Source organism: Anopheles marshallii, chromosome 3 (genome assembly GCF_943734725.1).
Source record: "Anopheles marshallii chromosome 3, idAnoMarsDA_429_01, whole genome shotgun sequence".
Lineage (NCBI taxonomy): Eukaryota > Metazoa > Arthropoda > Insecta > Diptera > Culicidae > Anopheles > Anopheles marshallii.
In genome coordinates, this window is record NC_071327.1 from 19405911 (window position 1) to 19429600 (window position 23690).

At 45.9% G+C, this 23690-nt stretch overlaps 1 protein-coding gene across 1 annotated transcript; it reads right to left on the reverse strand.

The window, feature by feature from the left end:
• Positions 1 to 14516: 14516 nt before the first annotated feature.
• Positions 14517 to 21279, reverse strand: LOC128711613 (segmentation polarity homeobox protein engrailed). The gene is made up of 3 exons (XM_053806494.1): positions 19914 to 21279; positions 14964 to 15064; positions 14517 to 14765 (listed from the first exon to the last, which is right to left on the reverse strand). Exons 1-3 carry the CDS (start codon positions 21277 to 21279, stop codon positions 14517 to 14519), a joined length of 1716 nt encoding a protein of 571 aa, XP_053662469.1.
• Positions 21280 to 23690: the final 2411 nt, after the last annotated feature.

Below are 23690 nucleotides of genomic sequence, written 5' to 3' on the forward strand. Positions count from 1 at the left end.
TGCGATGGTTTTCTGTGGCGTTCGTGCCTGGTGGATCGTAGCAGGCAAAGTTTTATTTATTCTTTTCACGAGGCGAAGCTGTCGAATAATTATTAATTTACATGCACTAATTGAGATATATTGCGCTGAATTGGAGACTGAAACGCCGTTGGAAGGTAGGTAATGTATTCGAAAACTTTAAATGAATATATTATTACGACACATGCTGCACAATGGTGAGCTATTGGTAGCAAAGATTTTTAGAAAGATGTTACTTGTGATTAGAAGACATGAATGATGTAGAAAGATTTGTCCATTATCCAAAATATGAATTCATATAAAGATGGCATAAATCCAACAAAAATACTTCTGTAATATACCCTAGAAATACATCCCTAAAATAAACTATTTTCGATCTAGAAGCTCCGTAAGACGTCCACCATTCGACCTTCATTTCAAAATACGATCGAATGCGATTGGCAATAAAAGGGCGTGCATGATTAATTTTAACCCGCTATCAAAATTATTCATCTGTGGTACTTAAAAACCATGGTAAAACCCTGAGCGATGGCCTAAGGCAATAGTCGATAGGTCTGCTCCGCCGCATGGCACAATGAAGCAATATACAACAGGGTATTACTGTGCGCACCGTAGACCGCAACCGGATCCTTCAACTTCGCGAATCACTCGACCGCGGGGCGTATCTTCAAGTGAGTTGTAGTATAATTGTTGGAAGATAAAATTGTTTCTTACTCCTCGGTACTCTTCGGTACATTCGCTGGGGACAAACGTATAAAATAATCATACATCATCATCATCATCATCATCGCCATCATCCTCCACATCTTTGGCGTGGTCACCGTTCGTCGTGCGGGCAATCATCCTCATCATCAGCCCGCCCGAAGAATTAATGGGCGAATGGGCGTCATCACACCTGGGAAGGATGCACAATTTGCCGGACGGAAGCTGAGGCCGTATTATTTGCATCGGTATCTGCATTCGGTATCTCGAGTGTGTAAATGCGACTCCTACACTCCTTCGTCAGGCTGAACCGCACGGTCCATACGATGACCATCTACGGGGTTTGGAACTCGTAAAATGCACGTCGCATCGACAACAAGAATAATGAACTGCGAAGATCATCCACACTGCAAATGGATGGATGCGTGTTCGGGGTGCGCATTTCGATCGATTCCTTCCCAGGATCCATTTACGATCGTTTTCCATTTGTTATGTGCGCGAAATGTGTGCATGTTTTTCGCTCCTTCTCTCTCTCTCTCTTTGTGCGATGATCATTCCTTTGCGTAGTGCATTCACCACCGTTCGCGGTCATTTCGCGGGTAGATTAGGGATGGGAATTTGTTTTGACAATCGTGTGACATCGGAGAGGTGACTTTTAATTAACATATTATTAATTAACCAAAACCTCCAACCAAACCACCCGGGAATGACGCGAGCAGCAGATCGAGCCCATCCGAACTACCCCCTGGTCGGACATCGTATCTTCAACTATTCTTCGGCCAAGCTCCGGGCCCATCGAGAGCTATCGCACGTTCGCATCTTTCCTTTTGGTTCTACGTGGTGCAGATAGTAGCAAACGAGCAGTGACTGTTCTGGAGCAGCGGTCGCATACGGGACCAAGATGACAACTTATTAAGATGGGCGACGTACAATATATCATTACGGAGCTTATCGCTGGACGCGAATCGAATCGGTTAAGACGTTGTGAGATGTATTGCCTGGGCTTTACCTCTCCCCTTCTTGGCAGCAACAGTATAAAGTTGTTAATTATTGGTCAATTTAATTAAACATCGATCTGACTTACAAAGCTATCGGGAAGGGACAGGACGGACGCTTATGGCATGAATAAAAATGGTGCCGGTTTGAGTGGGTTTAAGATTACGTCGGAAATCGGGGTGTTATGAACGATCTTAAAAGCTTTTGCTGTTTGCACGAGAAAATTACGGCTTATTTATTTATGGAACCAAAGATCTATTAACGTTTTAAGTAAAATGAATTCTCCATTTTATTTTAAATAAAAACTGGCAGCAATTTCGGACAAAACCGTTGGCGACCATTTGGTGCAACAGCCATTTGCCATTTGGTCGATTTCGTCCATTTTCCCGTTACAATTCTCGTTATGTTAATTTTCTCTCCAACTTTAATTTACTTTCCATTCAACTGGTTATACTCCTTGTTTTACTTAAATGCTCCTACAAGCATGGTTTACTCGCAATGTTGTGAATGGTGAAAAAAGAGAAGGATATAGCTTTTCTCTCAAGAAGTAATCATTGGCCAGACATTGCAGAGAGCGGGAAGATATTGAGGTTTCTTATGACTGCAAACGCAAAACCTCAAACAATTATGTATCAAGCTTCCAGAGAGCTACTATCCGACAGAAAACTGCGTTCTATTCAAAAATCCGTTGATCATAAACACTAAATTTGAGCGTTCATCAAAACAAACCTTTATTGGACGTTTGACAAATGCGTTCCTTTCATATTCAGCCCTACCGAAAGGTCAAAGCGAGGCCTGATAGCAGTTGATCATCGTTCCTTCTCCGTTCCGATTCGTGACCGGGAGCTAATCTACCTAAAGCTCAACCCAACCTCCATACAGGTCTATCTTTCTAGACATATAGATGGCATTGGAACAATGTGGCAGCATAAACCAACGCTACTTTGTCTGCACCTAGAACAAAGAACACTTTATTTTGATGCCTCATTGATGGTTTGCCTTCCAATCCGAACGCCCGCAATTAATCTTTACCGGCGACAGCACTGTCGTCCATCGGTGCAATCCTTCAATCTTCGTTGACCAAAAAATGAAAAAAAACCTTGACAAACCATTAAACTGAGATCGACAGTGACGAATACCACGCAGGGCCGTACCTTTTAGCTGAGGTTTTCTCGGGTCAACCTTTTTATTCGACCGGAGTGTGAACGATGTACTTGTGCTGCTTTTCGGTGGCGGCGGATGTCTTCGAGTGGTAGGATTTTTCGGAACTCGGCCACGAAGTTGTCAGTAAGACGCTTGATGAATATATCATTTATGCTTATCTTGAGGCAATTTTTCAACCTTATTTTTACGAAACTTTTCAATCACAGATTACGCGAACAGTGCGCTAATGAAAACACATTACTCTTTTGTGGGGTTTCTTTTGTTGTGAGGTTGAGCAGTCAGCCCAATTTCCCAGCCCGGAAGTGTCACTCGACAAACTAGTCTCAGGTCTGTTCTGATCTTGACCTACTGAAACACATAGATCAAACTGTGCCGATGTTCGGGATCGCTTTTGACACGATCCATCCACCAGGTCGGAACTATCACCTCTGACTGTAAGATCCGTTTCACGGAAAAATGTACCAAATTCCCATCATTGACTTACGTCCAACTGCATGAAATTCATCCAAGCCGCCGTGGAATGGAACCGGGGGAGAGGGACTTATTATTTATTTTACGTTGGCGATAAAAATAAACGACGATCGTTGATCGTTCATGCTTCTGGCTGCACATTCGAATTGATGCATCTGGCCATCGTTAGCATCAGTCTGGCCTATCTGTGGGCCATTCATCAGTCAGCATAGGAATGCATGTCACTGCCTGGGCCGGGAACGGATACGGGGGCTTGATAAATGCTTCCCCATCGCTCACTAATACCATCGCTATCGATAATGAGCTCTAGCCAGTGGAGCGAGGGAAGAGGACGCGACAGTGATTATCTGCGGTCTGGGGTGCCCAGAAATAGACTGGCAGCGAGTTAGGAGGAACGGCGACCGTAAAATAATGCCGAGGTGTAATGAGTTCGATCATAATCGACTAAGCGATGCCCATTATTGTTGTTTGGTTACGATACTGGTTGTATTATGGTCGGTGGAAAATTATAGAAAATGATACGATACTAAAATGAAAATGAGAATGTAAATAATACTGAAATAAATACTTTGATAGTAAAGGATCATATAAAATATTTCAACAATTAATTGGACATTGAATTCTATCACCAATAACTGCCTTTCGCTTGTTGACAAACTCGATAGAATAATCCTCTGTAAACCTCAAATCAATTACCGTGCTGCGGCACACGTAAATCACTTGAAATATGCTATGCGATCATTTATTTATTCTTTCGCGTAATGATTATAAGGCATTGTACTAATGCATACATTACTCCCAACGATCACTTGAACCCGTCCGTCCGACCGGGCCATCGCCAAAGAGGAACGCTCATGAGTGCGCCCAGTCATTTTCATCCCAGCCAGCGCGAGTTGAGCATTTTCGAGAGCAATCTCCGCGGGCCTCCAACACCAACCGACCCAAGGGGGGAGTTCGCCAAAACTGCAGCACGAAAGAGCAGGCCAGCAAAAACCGGAGCACGAACCGGGCATCGTTTTTTTCTGTGGCGCAAGAAAGACAACACAACATCAGACCCCGAAAGGAATAAATCGCCGCGTCCCCTTGCGAGCGAGTACGATCGCGAGCTGCGCCAAGGCTTACACCGTTTCGCCAGCTTCCCCCGGATCGTTCTCTACACACGCCAGCTCTGTGGTGAGAGAAATGAGGACCACACACGTCGATTTTTGCTTCTTTGCTTTGCTTTGCTTCGACACCGTCTTGCGCCACCAGCGTGCCAGCAGCTATTGCACCAAACCTCGCGCCGACAAACTCAACCCCGCTAGAGTTGATGTTTTTCTCACCGCCACCCCACCAGCTCCCTCGCTTCATCACCCACTCCTGCCTTCGCCCGGCCGGTTGCTGTGGTGGAGCACAGTGCTAAAAGAAAACCATTTGGCCTTTTTCCCGGTGTGTTTGCTTCCCGTTCGGTCGGTTTTTGGAACCGTGTGTTAGAAAGCGCGAGCAAACGATGGTGCCCTTGCTCTTCCGCGCGCATGAATGTGTGTTTATGTTTACGGCCATCGATCGTACGGGATCGACTTTCGGCGATGTTTTTTTTTTTTTTGCTTTGTTGGGGTCTCTTTCTCCGTTCGATGGATGGATGGTTGGTTTGACGTGGATGGCGTTAAACGTGTGGCTGCATCTTTGATGAACGATCCGGGCAGGATTCCCGGGCCCTTCGCTTCTGCCTCAGTTGCAGATGCGTCATCCAAAGGAATGTGAGAAAATGGTCCCGAAAAATTGTTTGATACAAATGCGCATTTGGAGCGATCATCCCGCGAGCGATCGCACCTCTCGGGGTATAGCCCAAAAAACCGGTACCTTTTAATGGCGATCATTGAGGTTTGGTGAATGAGGGACGGCAGGCGATTATGGCTGGAAGTGGTTGGAAGCGGTGTGGAAGTTTCAATTTTGTTTCCAGGCTCTTATTACCGGAAAATTGAGACAAATGAAGGTGGTTTGCAAATTTGCACCATGAAAATGATTAGAGAAGCGAAAGGAGATGAGTGAAGTAATTCATCTGTTCTTTGGTTGGTTTGAACGATAGCTGATAGAAGTATGATTTATTGGAAACACAATTTGCCATAAATGTAATTATCCGTTTAAGCTATTTATTATTACTTTGACTGCTACTATTCATTCAAATTGTGGTATAATGTGACAATTTTTCAACCGTTAAGAGCTAAAATTTTTAAAATCAAGGCAGAAACGACAATCTTTGCTTGGGTTTATGGTAAATTAAGAATTCCAGCTCTAATTGTAGAATTATCCATCAAAAGACAAAGCCTGGCGCTCATGCTATCTGTCATAAGGAAGTTAGAAGAAGAAACTTAACTTCTTTTACTCAATAGATGTATTGAAAATGAGACAATCCTCTTAATCTAATAAAGGAATTTTCTTATAGTTTAATTTCGTTAATAAGAGAACCAACTTCTCCTTAAATGATGCGCAGTAATATTAACTTATGAATTAGTAAATAATTAATCATTAAAGAATCATACCATCTTATGGAAACTAATAAAAAATCATAAATGAAACGTATTATCTTCTTAATCTTTCAATATTCTTGCAAATTTTAACTTATGAAACTAATATTTAAACCTAATCAACTTATTATTATTAACGTATGTAAATAAAACATTTTAATCGTCCAATCATTTTAAATTACAGCTCAGGAAAAGCAAATAGTCCAGGATTATCGCAAAAAAACATTAAATTTCATAAGTTCAAGGTATAAAAAGATAAACAAGTAAACCAATAGGACAACGTCGTTACGACCCAAAGAGTGAACTCATCCTCTTTCAAATACGTATATCTTCACTGGTCAAATTTGTCGTTCCCGAAACATAACTTAATTTACAATAAAAGTTTTCAATACTTATCCTGATTTTTTTTGAAAACCTAAGATCCGTATTTGGTGAAAACTTATTTATTAAAACTGTTGTTGTGTTGCTGATTAATTCCCTAGAGATATCAGATTATCAGGATAAAGCGCACTGAAGAAACTCCTTGAAAAACGTCAAATTTAGTGTTTTTTCGTAATTTTTTCAAGCTTCTGGGTGTGTACAGTCCCATCATGTCTACTTTTTCTGCTGTACTTAAAAAAACGCGAGCAGAAACTCGAACACACCGCACACAGGCAATCTTTATCGCTCGCCATTCCCATCGGTTCATCATTCAGCGGTTGTGCTGCGTGCGTTAAACCTTTAGATTTCATTGAATAAAATTCCTATCCCCGCCAGCCAGCCAGCCAGCCAGCCAGCCAGCCAACCAGTGTGTCAGCCATGCACCAGTATGCCCCATCCTGTTGTCCGATTCGTACGCTCGTTTTGATATAGATTTACTAATTAGCGCTACTCACCGCAAATGAAATGTAATTTTAATTGAAGCAAATGATTGTGCCGGTGGCACGGAAAACGCTCGCGTCCAACCCAGCGCGAAAGGATCCACCGTGCAGGCCGTCGTGGAAAGCACTTTTCCCGGGAAATCATTTAGCAAAGCATGACTGTGGAGGTAACAGGGGAAGTTCGGCGGGCTTGTGTGCATTTTCTAACGGAATTTTTCTTCACACTTTCGCTGACAGCAGTGGCTGGTGGAGAAGTACGGCACGATCTTGGCACAAAATGCAATGGCAACTGTCATGACCATAGCTGTTGCGCCGCTTATCGGTGTCCTCGAATCGGTCGATTGCGATCGGTCGATCGTTTCTTTTTCGCTCGGGGAGGTTCCTTTTTTGGCAAAAATCGAGCCAAGTGTCGTGTATTTGGCCTTTTTTAAGATTGTCCCGCTTGTTGTTTTTTTTTTCGTGCCGCCCGCAGCATTCGCCATCGCGGGGCAGAGTGAATTGAAACGTGCGCTGACTAATTAATGACAGATTACTAACGGAACATTTCGTGCTGGCTAAGGAGGTACGGTACGGTGAGAAAATGCTTCTCGCTGGTTAGCGTTGTTTTGTTTAGACAGTACGCCCATCGTTGGATCTCGCCCGACAGGTGACGGAAGTGCGCGTAGTACATTTCACCACTTTCCTCGTAGCCGAATCTTTTTCGCTTCCTCTTGCCGGCCAGGGTCGGGATTCCTCGCTCCGAAGTGACGATTGAATTGCCAACCATCCGTAAAGCGTGAGAAGGAATTAGCTGGCGTTTAGTAAATACACGAAAAAAAAGTCCACCTAACGGAGTCGAAATTAGCACGAGTTCCGCGCGTTTGAAGTGCACGCACAAATAAAACAACGAACGGAAAGGAAGCAATATGGCGAAAAAAAATACGCACACACACACACACACACTGCGCACACAATTTTGTCACTAATGAGCCGCCAACAGACGGTGCGGCACGATCGCTAAAGACGCTAAACGCCAACAGTTGCAAACAGTTGGCGTCATCTACACGGCCGAAGAAAAAACACAAGAAAAGGACGTCCGTAGGGGAGTCGGGCGGGAAACGGCGGCGGAAAATAATGAGACAAATCGTGCACACTTAATGAGAAGCCAGTTGACGAGTGGTCGCACTCATCATCCATAAAGCCCGCGGTCTAGTGGTCCCGTGGTGCCGAATTTGGAAATTCGGAACGCAAACGTGAGTGCGCGCCCGCTCGCTCTGTTTTTGTCTGTCACCGCGCGTATTTATCGCTCTTTGTGCTGGCTGATTGCTTTCATCTTCCGAGTCCGAACAGAAGGGCCCGCTAAATCGGCTGGAAAGCGGCTATAATTAATTTAGAAACAACAAATATCAACAAAACACGGGGTCGGGATGATTCGATCGCGAAGTTCGCCGGTTTGAAGTTGTGGGTCTGTATGTCTTCGCTCCACCCCCGGAACATGCTTAATCTCTCCGTCTTTCCATTCCAGCGGGATCATTACTGTGAGGATCAAAAGAAAAGCGTACGCAACCGAGTTCAATGGAAATTCGGTGACAAAAGTCGTGAAAAGTCACCGCGTATGCCCTTTATTATTGAAGAGGGCGCTCTGCTCTTCTACCCCTGCGTAGGGAAACGATTTTCTTGAACTAATTAGTCTAAGTGTCTCGGTTAATCATGTTGCACGTTGTGGGAGATGTTGTTGGATGAGTTTGCTGCAGATGATCGCCCGCGATTGAAGCAACCCGAAACAACATGAAAAGAATTCCGGACGATCACGGCGACGTATGATTAATCTGTCCGATGATGTTTATGTCAGCTGGAACGCTTTATGTCCGTTTGAGTTCCTCTGCTTTCGTCTTTCAAGGGGCTGTTGGTTGAAACAACAGCTAGGAAAACATTCGATAGAATTTTCTTCATTGTTCTGATGGCTTATCCGATACGAAGAAAGGATATTTGCTTAAGAAAATTAGCTCTTCTCTCCTGAGAATTCTCACAATATTTAAAATTAAATTCTTCAATTTTTTAAACATATCAGTCACCAACAGAATAGAATGAAAAATGATGCAGTTTTCGCGTCCAAATAATATTAATGATCTTGCAAATTGTTCTATTTTAATGTCCACGAAAAAAAAAACATATCAGCGGGACGATGTCTGCATTATTTGCCAATTTCTCAAGGGTGTGATCCATATCTTAAGCCTTTTACTGGTAATAACTACAGTAACCTTTTCAAGCAAAATATTTATCTTGCACAAAGCAACACAAACCCCTTTCGCTTGTATTTCAACAATGAACATCCCTATTTCCATGTAGTTGCTACCTGAATTTTGAGTGACCTTTGTCCAGGAAGGATTGTCAGAAAGGACACCAAGGAGGAGAGGGAAAGTGACTGTCAATAACGACATGAGACAAGTAATAAAGCAATGCCACACGACGCAAAACTCTTTGGAGAATACATATTTTGAATGCAGCTTAAACACAACGGATGAACATGATTAATTAACAAGCGACAAAAGTGTTTCCCCTTCTTATTTTCTAACAATCTTGGTGCAAATGAATACAACTTTTTTATAGCTAAATCCTAAAAATTGATCTTTGGATCCTTTCCTGTAAGATTCGACCACTGAGACCCTTTTTCCTTCAGCTAATGAATTTCGCCTCAAGTTTATCATCCGTCGATGGTCCACTTTGCAAATAGCTTCCTCGTTCCAGGGCCCTGTCCCGGCTGCACGGCTGCGGTTGGTTCGATTCATCTCATCACGAAAGGAGGACAAGTGCCAGCCTGGTAGGCAAAAATTTATTCCAAAACCTTCCGTGGCCGACTGCGACACGACCTGGGTGGTATGCAAAGTGGAACAACTGTACCGACCGGCTACTGGGTTTGGTAGCGCTTCGGAACGGATCGAAAGTCATCGCCGGTTGTTCAGCCGGGTCTCTCTCTCGCACTGTTTCTGCCCTTTATCGTCATCCGCATACGGTAGCAAGCAATCGGATCAAGGAAATCCGTGAAGACCAATCAGACCCTCCATGGCCTCCGCGAAGAACGGGCAAAATGCTTCGGCCCGAAACGTCAACGCAAAAGATTATCGATGCGAAATGATCACATTTCTGGAGCCTGTTTTCGCAGATCGTTCTCTCGTGCGGGACGTCGGGACGGGAATGGGTTGTTTTTTTTTTTAGATTTTGATAGGAAGCGGGCACATAAATTAGAATTATACCGTCCGAACCCGTACGTCTCGGTGGGTCTCTTTCTAATCCGGCCGATTGCTTGCCGGATCAGGTGCACGGAACCGTCCGTCCGCCCGGAATGGTGTGTTAAACGAGGTGTTGGTGTTGACCGTCGCCTTCCGGGGCCTTTTATTTTGCGCTCGAATGCCACTGCACAGCCGAGTGCAGCCCGGGTGCAGTGATAGCATTTACGGATTTATTCACACACACCGAAGGTTGCAACGATTATAATCGTTCTTATCGAGGGAGTTGTAAATAGAGATTAAGGCGGAAGTGCAGCAGTTTACGCTGGTCATATGGCAATTGAGGTCTGCAAAAGGAAGTAACCGTTCTGCTCATGTGTAGGACGGTAAGTGGTAAGTGAGATCCAAACACACTAAATGAAAATTTACCGACAGTTTACGTTCGATTCGCGGCCAAATGGCATTGAAGCGAATAGCAACTGCATAAATTATCGTTTCCCCGTTGAAGGTATTACACACCTTCGCTCACATTATACCGTGACTCATCCGCTGCATCTCGCAGCGAGTGCAGTTGTGCAATGGTGGCGTCCACTTTCGCAAAAAAGGATCAATTGCCTCAGTTGCAGTTTAAAATTTCAAACAATTTAATTGAAATTCTCCACAACGTGCAACCCTCGACGTCGGATGCAGGCTTCGGTGATGGACGTTGGACAGGACATCATCGACCCCGGCAGGTAACGAAATCCCCATCGGCAAACGGTTCAAGCAGCAGCAAGGATGTCATATAGGATTGCATATTCATTCGTTCGTTGCGTTGGATTGGAAGTTGTTGGACGAGTTGGATCGTTGGGAGATTGCAAGAGTTGACAGTGTCCAAGAGAGGCGAACTTTAAACTGGAACGGTCCCGATGAGTGCCAGTGTGATGTAATACGGCCGTGGTGTTTATTGAGCTGAAGTGGGATAATTGTAAGCCAAGTGTTTGCTGTTTGGTTCTTGTATGTTAATGAAGGAAGAGGGTGATACTTTCTGTAATATGAGTAAAGTTACACGGATATACGGTGGATAAAAGAGCTAACGTAGCTTTTTTTTGCATAATTTACTTGATATACTTGATATCTTCAACTTTTTCTCTAAATAAAAGATCGTTTATGTAATATCATTCACTCAACAACAACGAAAAAGAAACATCATTTGATTCTGATTTATGCCGCACATTATCATCACCCGATATGAAATTCAATCAATCCAAACCAACCATCCCTCCCGTACGCGGGCAGCCACCATCATATCTTTCCGGATCTGCGTGGCAAACGATGGAGAGAGAGAAAAAAGAAACAAAAGGGCAACTAAATATGCTGTCCAATTAATTAAATCAGAACCAAATTTCTGCCTTATGTCCACCATGAATAAACCATTACACTCCATTAATCATCCGACCCCTCGGCGCGGTTCATCTACCACGGGGGGGCACCAACGGGAAAAACCGTTTAGCACCGGCTCATCATCCTTGCCGTCATCATCATCGTCATCATCACCGTTCTCGGCACTCGGCATAACCTCAAGGGTTTGGCCCGCTTGGTGCTTTAGGGTGCGGTTAAACATTAGACCATCGTCGATCGTCCAGGCTTTGGCGATGGGCTAAGGTGAATGGCGAACGCCGAACCTATCTGGTCCGTCCGTTCGCCAGCGGTCCGTCGAAATATCCAACTCGCGTTGGTTTGCCCTGCTACCGGAAGCATCGAACGCTGGCCCGGAATTGAATGGCCCACATGGGATGGTGGTGGGCCAATTAGAACTTTTTGTTAATTAAACGGTAAATCATTAACGAGGGAGAGGAAAACAACCTAGGGACATTGGATATTTTCGATCATATCGCTGTGCATCTAGGAGAGTTGCTTGTGTGATCTAGATAGGACTTAAAAGAGGTAGAAATACACTCGTTTAGGAAGAAATCTTTCAATCATACATCTGATCGAGGTTAGAGAACCAAGTCTTCTTAACTACACTATCGTGATCTCATTACTGCGTCTGATGGATGCAATCATTTTGTTTGGGCAAGGATCTTGAGTCATCTTGACGATCTTCTACTGTCTTAACGACCCCAATAGACGGGACCTCGATCCTCATCATCATCAGCTTGCTTTGATCGAAACTCACCTTCTCCCCAAATCTAGCTACCGTAAATGTGTGTTTATGCTAATTATGCCCTCCACCGGAGTGATCCTATTAATTGCGAACCGGTGAAACACTAGACACTCCAAATCATCGATCGAGCGCAAAGTCAAAACAACCTTCAGCCGGAGCACCTTCGTACCTTGGAGCGCTGCATGTCCAGGGGTGTTGAAAATGTTGCCACTAATCAAAGAAAAACACTAATTTCATAAGTCACTCAACACACAAAAAAAAACTCAGCTGCTACTGAAAAGGTTTTCCCACTTCGCAACAGATTAGCTGACGGTTGCTAAGGGTGCCTTTTGTTTGCGCTAAAACCGCATTCCACATTGCGTCCATCTTGGTAGGCTTTCGTGAAAGGCTCCCGGGAGCTGGTTTGAAGTGTGCACCTTCAACGTCGACGCTATTATTGTCTCTGGAACGGTGGAATCGATGGTCATCATACACCCGTGGTGGTGGCGCTCAAACCATTCCGTGCTTGTGGCTGTGATTAATTGATGCTCCCGCAGCTTACGAAATGGGGCGCACTTGGAATATTATATTCAAATTTCCCATTCCCCCCGCCCAAGGGGTCCCTTTTTGGCTGCTGCACCCAGCAGCTCGTCGACGAATGTTTTCAATCGCGGTTTGGCTACTGGAATTTACTGGCCATTCTCACAGCACATCATACGAAACGGTAGCAACTCGCCTGCCTGATCCGACACGATTGGGCAACACATGAACTACCGGCGAACACGGATCACTTCACAAGACTTCTCAAGATTTGGAGTGTAACATTCGGTGCAAAAACAAACGGTAGCAGAAGAAAAACAGGGGAGAAAACACGATTAGGCAATGAAATAAAACAACGCTTGGAAAATGGCAAACCGAGAGCGAAATTTGCATATCAAGTCATAAGCCCATTCACCTACCACAGTGTGTTTCCATCGAAGGCTTCCCCTGCATAAAACAGCATCTTTATAAGCGTCTGTTGAAAAGTCAATTATACTAAAGCCCGGGTGTGATATTTATGTTGGTTCGCTATTGCTACGCTCAATGAAAGAAAGATACACCACGGTGATCGTGTTTGTTTTGAATATTAGATTTTCATACTTTTAATTTACTTCTTCGTACGCAATATCACATGAGAGTGTGTGTGTGGGTGTGTGTGTGTGTGTGTGCAAAATGTGTGTAACGATGGATGGATGGATGCCATCGCTTATTTGCGTTCGTCTTGCCGCAAATGCTCCCGTCTTACAGCACTATTTACCGAGGGTGGATTTGTTTTGTTTTACAATATACGTTTCATTATACTTATAGCTACATAAATCTCTCTTTCTCTCCCTCTTTCGCTCTTCCATAAATGTTGTGTTGAACGCTCGCTCGCTACTCCTAACCTGCTGCTGCTAAACAACACATTTTCAGTAAACAACTCTCTTTATACTTGCTAAAGGATTGTGGGGGAGCTGGACGATTTATCGATAGAATATCATAATTGTAGATAATATCATACTTGCTTGCTGTGGCTTAGGGTGCTAACGGGGTCCTACCAGGCTAGAACGATAAATTGCAACGTTTTACATAGGAAATGTAGATATTACGCTTGCTCGGCTGTAAACGAGGCGGCTTTCAGGTGTCGCTTCTTCTGCTTCGGCGCTCTTACCCACTAATAGAAACATATTTGGACGCATTTCGACTAAAAGCTAACCCTTAAAAACTCTCCTCCCTTTCAAGCGAATTGAAACCGTTTTGAGGCATTCGTAGCGATTCTGTTTCATTTCATCATTATTCTGTCAAGAAAATAACTGGTTGTAGTTTGTTTTTTTGCTGGTTTTCGCCTCATGTCTAAATGTTGAAGAGTTCCATAAACTTAAAAGCACCGCCATTAATTGCTCGAAAGCAAGAGAGCGAATGATCGCTACCGTTGAATCTACTGCACTATTTTATGTACAAACAAACAAAATGATTCCTATATATATATACACCTCACACTGCTACTAAACACCGCTTGCTTTGTGCAAATCTACGGAAAAAGGACACGGCTAAGAGAGCTGCTAAGAGAGAAAGGTAATAATTTACAGTGTATGTATTGGTGTGCTTAAACATTTAAAAGGTATCCTTGTCGTTCCTGCGCTTTGCCTTCTAGCCTGCTACATAGTATTGCTTTATCTTGTTTCCGCCCAAAAACACCTTCAGGACATCTCCCAGGACCGGAGCGCGATGAATTTGTGCTACTTGTTGTGAAGATCCTTCTTTCGTTATTGCACCCGCGGATCATCATCATCACTATGCCCTTTCCGCGAGGGTGCCATCTTCGGGTGCGTAAAGGGGGGCTGCTACTTGTACCCTGTGAGAGGGAGTTAGGGGGGGTTTGGGAGAAATATGGATTCAGGTCCGTGTTTCTCCTGTTGGAGTTGTTTCGTATTCGCTTTTTTTTTGTTTACGGGATCTGCCCGTTCATGCGCATCTCGAGCTCTTCCTCCTCCTTCGTGAGCGGCACGGTCGAGTGATTGTACAGACCTTGGGCCATCAGCTGCAGGGCGAGCGGGTTCTTCTCCGACGAGCTCTTCTTGATCTTGGCCCGCTTGTTCTGGAACCAGATTTTGATCTGTGCCTCGTTCAGCCCCAGCTCGGCGCTCAGCGTTTGCCGCCGCTTTTCCGTCAGATAGCGATTTTCGTTGAACTCATTCTAAGGTAGCAACGGAGTAGGGAGATAGCGGAGAAGAAACAAATGGCCACGATTAGAACAAATCGAATACAGTTGGGTGCAAGTTGTGGGTTGTGGGTTGAAAGGTACCCAAAACCAAAACTGCAACGTTCCCGGTGTGACTTCCGGACATTGGCGAGAGAAATGACTCGGGACTGGGATAATGGTGGACCGGCTTACCTTCAGTCTTTGCAGTTGCGCATTGGAAAATGCTGTCCGCGGGCGTTTCTCCTCACTTTCACCCTTCTCCTTCGGTTGCTTCGTGCGCCTGTACCGTGGACCTGGAGGGGAAAAGGAAGCAAACGACACAGCAGAAAATTAATAAAAATGTCACCCGACTTTAACGACGCTGCAAAACGGCAAGCAAATACAAGCAAGCAGTCCCTTCCCCCATGGGGGGGAGGGCCGCAAACGTTGGTGAATAAATAATCATTACTGTCGCTCTTATCTAATTCAATTAACCGTCGGATGAGATAAACGAAGGTGCTAGGAGGGGGGAGCTAGATGAGTTGCCGTGATGGCAGAGAGGTGAAAGCGAATGATCGTACTTGTTTATTTCTTGTGCGAGCATACGAGATCGAGACTGGTCATTGCATTGCTGGCGGGTGTTGTTTGTTTTGCATTAGCACCGTTGCGGTTCCTCGGTTTCTTGGCTGCTTTGGCATACAAATGGCCGTTACTGAAGAGCTCGAAAGACACTCGAGTGAGGAAGAAAGCTCCCGTAAGATTAAAACCCACGACCCCCATCCACCTCGACCAAGCTCAATGCCGGGCTGCTCGTCAGCCTCGGCACCGCGCAAGAAGAATGTGTTTATTTCACTTTGAGCCATTTTTACGATTACCCAGCGAACCCAAGGGAACTAGGACTAAACCCACCGGAGTCCCGGAGACTCGAATTTCCATTCGCCGAGGTTCATAAATTTTACACGACGCTTTCGCTACTTTTCTCCCCATCGCTAGGGGCCAGTGTGCTTCTTGCGCGCTATTGCGCGCTTGCGGGTTTGCTTCATTTAAATTAGTCGAAATAAATAATCGCACTAATTAATGAGCTCCGGCGAGCCCGCGTACGGTTCCTTCGGGGTCAGTTGCGCACCGGGGTTTTCCAACACTTTCCGGGTCCCGCGTTACGGGAATAGAAGGTTAATTAATATATTAATTCGATAATTAATTCGAGCCGAACTTCTTGCGTTGCTTTTTTCCCTATTGCGGCCCCAACCCAACACAGCTAGAATGTACGTGAATTCTTCGTCCTTTCTTCGGGGTCCGCGCGGTTTGCCGGATGAATATTAATGGCCGGTTTGTTGCAAGCGGGCCCCCTCCCGGCACACCGCGAGACCGCCGGAGATAGAAGCCACTACAGCTCACTCACTCGGCCATTGTGCACCTCGCGGATGTCTCACAAAAAAAAAACCCTTTCCACGACGGTTCGATGGTTTATCATAATTTGACATTTTAATAGAACTTATAAAGAAGCGAAACCAAAAACAAAAGGGGTGCGTTTTGTGGAACTCCACCTTGCTGCCTGTAGCGTCCACAAACCGGGGCACCCCGAATATGAACGGCGTAAATCGTCACAAATGGATGGAAATAAAATTTTGATGAACGCAAACGGACGACGCATTCCCATAAACAAAGAACTTAATCGCATTCGCGGTTCGTGGTGGTGGGACCCCCTTGGAACGCAGTGGCACACACAACCTTTCCGTGGCTTTTCTACGTTTGTTGGGCGCAATTTTTGTCTACGCAACAAACAACAAACAGTTCGAGATGCCACAAATTAGCCGTCCGTTTAACACCGGCATCCCGGAGGAACGGCTATCGTGTGAAGAACTCGATGAGGAAGAAATTCATCCAGCACGCTGCAAGGTGCCGTGGTGGAATTTCACTGACTAACTAACTGCTCCTGTTGTGTGTGATTTAGACGATTGGCATTTTCGTTTTTGTTCTTACACATTCCTAAAAATAACAACAGTTAACAGCCACGAGCTAGTGTAGTGTTTATACCCTATTCTTCGACACAATCGTACGGAAGCATCGTTGATAGTGATTAAATGAGAACGGCCAGCACGCACGCTTACCCACTTAACGCCGATCGATAAAAGACACGGGCGACGAAAGCTGACAATGTTTTGCTCCCGAAGGGAAAAAATGTGTCACCCCGTTTTGTGTGCTACCGATGGAGAGAGGAAAAAAAATACCAAGGGGTCATCCAATATCGGAATATTGGGATGAAAAATGAAACCCCATTAAAAACTAGTAAAAAGACACAGCAAACAGACGCCGAACAAAACGGAGGGGGGGCAGCACCCTGAGTGTAGTTCTAATCGGCCCGAAATCGGATGATTGCTACACAAAGCAAGCTTCGAGATGGGTGAGAAATAAACTGTCAGGCCCGAAAAACGCAGCAGGCGACGACTGACAGATGATCTGTCGACAAAATGCTTCTTAGAAGCTGCATTGAAGCGGCCTTCAATTGGAAGGTGTATTTGAGGGCTGTAGCAACACTTTTAAAAGGGTCTGTTAAGCGATGTTACGATTGGGAATTAATTTGTTCGAACGATGTGTTTGACAAGCAGAGGCGGCTACTGCCACCACTGCCGATCAATCGATCGATCGATAGGAAATAGTTTTTTTTCTGATTTATTAATCGGAGGATACGATTTTGTTCGTGTCCGAGCAAGTCAAAGTTCACACATAGCCGGAGTGAACGCCAAAACATTCGGTGAGAGTTTTGTAGAAGAATTAGTTTCTATTAAGCTACTTCAATGTTTTACGATCTCGCTTTATTGCGTTCATAATTTAATGATCGTAGCTCGCTCGGGGAAAAAAGGGTTTACGTGCACATAACCATCACGAAACAAGGGTTCTCGCTAAAGTTCCCGAAAAGGTTCTTGATGTTTGACGGACGACGTTACGAAACGTTAGCGTTAAATTCCACCGAACGCCAACAGGGTGGAATTTTTTCTAATTGCTTCTAATAAATTGAAATATCAGCCCGCTTTATTGGTCTAAGCTAAGGGTGGCTGGTGGCAAACCTGTGTACAAGAGTATAAAAGTGTACTTGAAGTCCCGGATCTTCTACTCGTGGTATCACCCTTGGGGAACAACCCCGCCTTGGGACATAAAACTTCGTCCCTGAAAAGGGCAAACGGAGAGCCTTGTATTTTCCTGGGCGCGCAAAGAAAGCTGGTCGATAGTAAATTAATTAACTTCATGCCACTCGGAAGGGCTTTCTTTGTGCACGTTTGCGCACAACGTTGCGGCAGTAGTTGGCTAGTTAAATGAAGCAATTCCAGTGCAAATTTCAGCACCGGGAACACACCGTACCCCCGTACTCACGCGGGTTTATGTTTTTCGACTCAATTAATCGAACGGCGAAGGCAAAACGAAGCGCAGCATTTGTGGCGATGGCTATCGTAAACGTGCAATTGCACTCGCGCAATTGCACCCGACAGCAAATGGCAGGCGGAATGGGTACACACCGGAGACCAGACACAGTCAAAATGGACGCGATTGCAATCATCATCATTATTCGCAATCGGGAATCGACGGACGAGTTTTTTTTTGTTTCGGTGTGTTCTTTCGCCCAATGGCGTTGTGTCGAGTCCGTAATTCATTTATTATTTCTTAATGTACCGCGATCGGTGTTGGTGTATGCTTTGGGTTTTATTTTCTCCCAGGGAGATCCATCGCTAGAATGCTGAAGCAAACAGGATTTAAAGGAAGGTACTAGAAAAAAAAGAAGCAAGAGAGAAAATAAATCCTTCCCAGGGAGTTGCAAAGGGATGTTTAAGTAAATTAAACGATCTATCTTGATTTTGCTACGATCATTAAGCTCGTGCTAGCAACAACAACTTGTTTTGTGCGAGCGGGCGGGCTCTAGGGATCGCTGCAAGACAAAAACGGAAATATGAAGCGCTCAACCCCGTGCGGACGCTTCACTTGCCTCGATCCGAACACATTACATTGTGCCCGCTAATGGTGCGTTAAATCGTCCGCAAGCTTATCGGCGAACGAATTACTCCCACGATTTCGCACCAAATTGAGCGTCCAATGCAAAAATATGCGTCCTATTAGCTTGAGCTTCAAACTCGAATGTTTCAGAAAAGGCGCTTCTAAACACCGGCCAGCGGAAGTCTCTTCACGGCTGTAAGGCGGCTATCTATTCCGGGCGATGCGTGATCGGGTTTTGGGACCAACTCAGACCAACAAAAAACCTTCACGTATTTCCGCGGGCGTCTATTGACGACGGGCCATAAATTATCGTCAAAATTCCTGGGCGCCCGGGTGCTAATGAGGGCCGCCGTTTTCCGTTTTTATTGATTGTATGTGTGACCGGTCCAGGGCGCATAAAACGCGGGGTCCCGAACGCAGGATATCGGATGCTCGCGGAGGCGATAACAGAAATATGAGGGTTATGAATAAATTATCACATGCCAGCGGAGTACACGCGGCGCTGTGCTGTGACTGCTCTACATCCGTAAAAGGGCCCGCAGCATGAGGGTGCTGTGCGAGGAGCCCCGTGATTAAAACCCTATAAATATTGTACGGACAGATTGTGTTTCTGAGTCGCAGTCGCTGTCATTAGTGTCTTTCTGTTAGCCCATTCCACACGACCCTCCTTGTGGGAAGGTTCATTTTGATTCAATTATCCAGCGACAAGCGACAATCAGCAAGCGATCGATCTGGAACTGATTCCAATGACCTTTTTTATTTTTCGTTGTTCGAGAAAGGAAAATGTCACATTCGTGCATTGTTTGCACAATGCGTCCTGGTTGCGGTTTTCCACCGTTGACTTTATGATTATAGTGCGTCACATTGTGCTCGGTGCCCTCACAACAGTATGGCAGTTGACTTCTGAAGAAGTTGTAGAAACCACACCAATTAATGGCCCTTTCTTGATAAATGCAAACTGCAAACACCCTCACGGAGAGTTGGACACAAAAACCAAAGGTGCGGTGCGGTTATTGATTTTCCCTTCAGCCGTTAGTTGACATCGTTTCCTTCGCTTAGTATGTAATCAAATTGTTACACCTCGCCTGTCATGACAAACTGTCTACATGTTCCAATGACTTGTCAGCACTCTTTGTCGCTCTCTTTTTTTAATCTCTTTCTAGTCTTGAAACTTACCAGAACTTGGACGGTCGCTGTACCGCGTACAGTACACCCAGGCCGGCCACAAATTGCTGCCGTTCTCGCCATCTTTAGTGCTGCTCGTTTCCGACTTTGCATCGTCCGACGACTCCATGCCGGTATCCTGCGAGGATGATCCCGTGGTCGCACCGTTCACCTCCGTGCTCAGTGGCTTGGGAATTGGTTTTGGGGTAGCTTTGGTGGAAGTGGCCGAATTGCCATTAGGAATTCCGTTTGCACTCGCCCCATTAAGGCTAGCCGTACCGGCCACATGCTGACCGATCTGGGACACCGTTTTGCAGAGACTCCCCAGCGGTGGAATGTGAGACGGATGGGAGACGGCCGCGGCAGCAGCAGCCGTAGCGGCCGCTGCCAATGCCGCCTTCGTTTGCGACTCGATCAGCTTCGCCTGGAACTTCCGATGGCTGTTGATGATCTCTTCGTGCAGCTTGGGATAGCTGGCGGCCGCACTGAACCCACTGAGCAGTGCTGCCCGATGGTCGAGGGCGCTCGTTTTGCGACTAAAGTCATACACGCTGCCCGTTGGGCTGCTGGTAGTGGCCGGGGTGGTGATGGCGGAGGATGCGGACGAGGGTGATGCAATGTCACCGTACGTGGCGGGACTCGGGGCGGAGGTAGAGTCCTGCGTGGAGTCACTGTCCGTGTGGTAAGGATGCATCGGTAGCGGAGTGGCCGAGCTGCTTCCATTGCTGCTGCAAAGCCGTGGACTTTTGCTGATGTCGTACGGCCGGAACAGGCTGTCCCTTCGCTCCAGAGGTCTTTGGGGCTGTGGCACGATCGGTTGATGCTGCGGTGCGGGGTAGTAGTGGTGCAGACCGGTATGGTAGGCCGGGTGGAGCAGGGCAGGATGGGCCGGATGAAGCATGTGTTGCGGGTAGGGCAGCAGTACACTGGGATGGATCGGTCCGGGACTGCTCGGTTCCCGGATGGAAGATTGCTGCTGTTCGCCCGGTGTCTTACCGAACCGATCGCTCAGAATGTTGGAGATCGAGAAGGATATGCTGGCTGTAGGAGCGGTCTGCGGCTGGTGCGGGGAATGATGCGGCTGCTGGGGCAGGTGATGGTGGTGGTGATGGTGCGGAGGTAGAGGCTGCATTGGTTGCATCGGCGGCAATCCATCGGTGCCCATCGGTTCCTGCTTGATGTGCAGCGGAGAGATCGGTACCACTAGCGACATCTCGTCGCGGGTAGGTGAACTAGTGGCACTAGCCGTGGTCGTCGCAGGCAGCGGGCTTGCCGTTGCCATCGTAACCGTGGTCGTGCTCGTCGGGCTCTGGCTACTGTGGTGATGATGCGGTGGACTCGGAGCACTCTGTGGACTACAGCGGTCTTCTAGGGCCATGGTCTATGCCGACTATACTCTCGTCTCGAACACTCGTCTCAAAGGTCTCAACACTCACCCACTCACTATCTCACTACACGCAAAACAATGTTTAAATCTTCACCGTTCACTGCAAGGGGCTTTAAGAAAGGATACCGAACCAACTAACGATATCAACGTTCCGAAATGCATTCAAAAACACTGCAAACACCGCACAACGTGTTGGCCCTGCTGCAAGGGGCGCAAAGCAACAACACAATATTCAATCACTGCCCGCGCTTCTCGGCGTACCACGTAATTCTTCTTCAATTTCCCGTGTGTGTTGCCGCACCGACTCGACTGTCGTATCACGCGTTCGAATATATCCCGAAACCGGACCGAGCTCGACCGACGCACGAGATAAATTGTGATGTGACAATGTCTGAAAATGAAATGAAATGAAATGTCAAACGCACCCTGACTGACAGTCTCAATCTCGCAGACTCCCTGTTTTTTTTTCTACCCCGTACCCCCGTCGTTTTCCCTTGTTTTCCCTTCCAGCAGAAATAAAACAGTTTCTCGCTTCTTGTGCTATCTTGTTCTCGCACGTGCGCCTCCATCATCCCTTCCCTTACGCGAAGGGGTAGCTGCTGTCGTAGTGTTGGTAACGGCGAGTGACGGTAAAGAGAGCACAACGCATCGAGTACTCTGGTGGTGCGAATGGGAAGCAAAACGAACGCGTCTGCATGTGTTGGTGGTGTGCAGGTAGAGAAAAAGGGGCGTGTTTAGCGTATGAGTGCGAGAGAAAGAAAGAACACGAGAAAAAGATTAAAATGGTTGGGGAAAACCGTTGCGAGTGTGTGCGTGCGCACGGTATACAACTCTATTACCGCGTATACGCGACAGGCAGACGTCTCTTTCGCGCACGGACCACACACGTCGAAAAGGGGGTGCGTTTTTCCTGCGCCAACAACCCCATCGCTGCCGTTTGTTGTTTTTTCAACCCCCACCTTTCAAGGTTCGACTTGCGTTTTCCGAACGCATCCAGAACCGTCGTCCTCGTCGCTGTCGTCGTCCGCCGAATCGAGATGTTATTTTTTCAATTGTATAATTTTCGAAATTAACCCCTCACATGTGACTGCACACACGTGTTTCGGCGCCGCCAAAACCGTGGTGGTTTGCTTTTCGGTGAAATATCCGTACTGTTGCGTCTGCTGTACGGGTACGATTTTTACTGTCCTTCTGTTTTTCCCGGGTTTTTTTTTTTTTGGTTTTCAGCACAAACTTGCAACTGACTTTGAAATGGTTTTAGCGTGATGCTGTGTTTGGAGTGCGTTCGGATTTTTTTTTGAAAATGTCCTTCTCAGGCGTGAGTCTAGTTACACGCATCTCCATCTGTGGGAGCAGATGGCTTTTCCTAGCCAGACACTGCAAGACAGTCTGCTTTTAGCTCCAGCAAGAACAAACAAAACGCGACACGACACGTGGAGCCTTTTCCTACGGGGAGGCCCTGCGAAATGTTTGCTACATTGTGTGTGGTCTTTCCGTTAGAAATCGGCGTCAGTAGAAAGCGCCTGGCGTTTAAAAATAACTTTTGAAGCAGATGGCGCCCATTGTCTGTTGTGCTTCAAGGTGTGTGGTCTATTCTTTTTGTGTACTTTCTTTTTAAAAAAAAACTTCCTCTTCGTTACGCGTCTTCAAAACGATAAAGATTTGGAAATCACGAGACGAGAGTAGGAAATAGTACCTATATACGTTTGAATGTTTTTTATTTCATTTATTTCATTTTTATCATATAAAAATGGCTACTTCCATGTGTCTTCTGCTGTGTTTTCCTTCATTTTTAAAACAATTTTTACAAAATAATGAAATAGATTAACGAACTAACGTCAAATTTTCCAAACCAATAGGGGCCACAACAATAGCACCACACACCGTCAAGAAAAATCCCACACACATTCCTTCTCACGAAACGGCAATACACATTGCAGCCCCCCCAAAATGCATGGCTCCTATGTCGGTGGCCGTTTGAAAATTCATTACGTCCAAGCTCCATCCCATCAAACACCCAAGGTACAGTAATGGAGGTTTTGTTTTTTTTTTTTTGTTCCTGCTGTATCATTATTACCGCTGCTTTTTTTCTAATTAATTCGTTGACTTCACAGCACAGTTGTTGCGCCTTCAATGTGGTCCGCGATAATTGCGCCGTGGTTGGGGTTTTGCGCTCCAAAAATTCAACTCACCCTCCTTACTGCCCCCGGTGCAATAGAACGCTGGAATCCTGACCATGCCCGGCTGCCCTGGCCTACCACCCAGGGCCTCACATCCGGTAGGTTATTGCGAAAGGAAAGCTTTTTTTTGCCGACTTTTCCACGTTTCGTGGAACCTCAAACCCGTCTGCACCTTAAAACGCACCTGCAACGAGAGGAATTCGCTAGGTTTGCAACGTTTTT

Coding starts and splice junctions, on each gene's coding strand:
- LOC128711613 (XM_053806494.1), bottom strand. CDS start 21,279: ATGGCCCTAGAAGACCGCTGTAGTCCACAGAGTGCTCCGAGTCCACCG. Junction 15,065..19,913: donor CAGCGACCGTCCAAGTTCTG/GTAAGTTTCAAG, acceptor TTTCCCCTCCAG/GTCCACGGTACAGGCGCACG. Junction 14,766..14,963: donor CGCAACTGCAAAGACTGAAG/GTAAGCCGGTCC, acceptor TTGCTACCTTAG/AATGAGTTCAACGAAAATCG.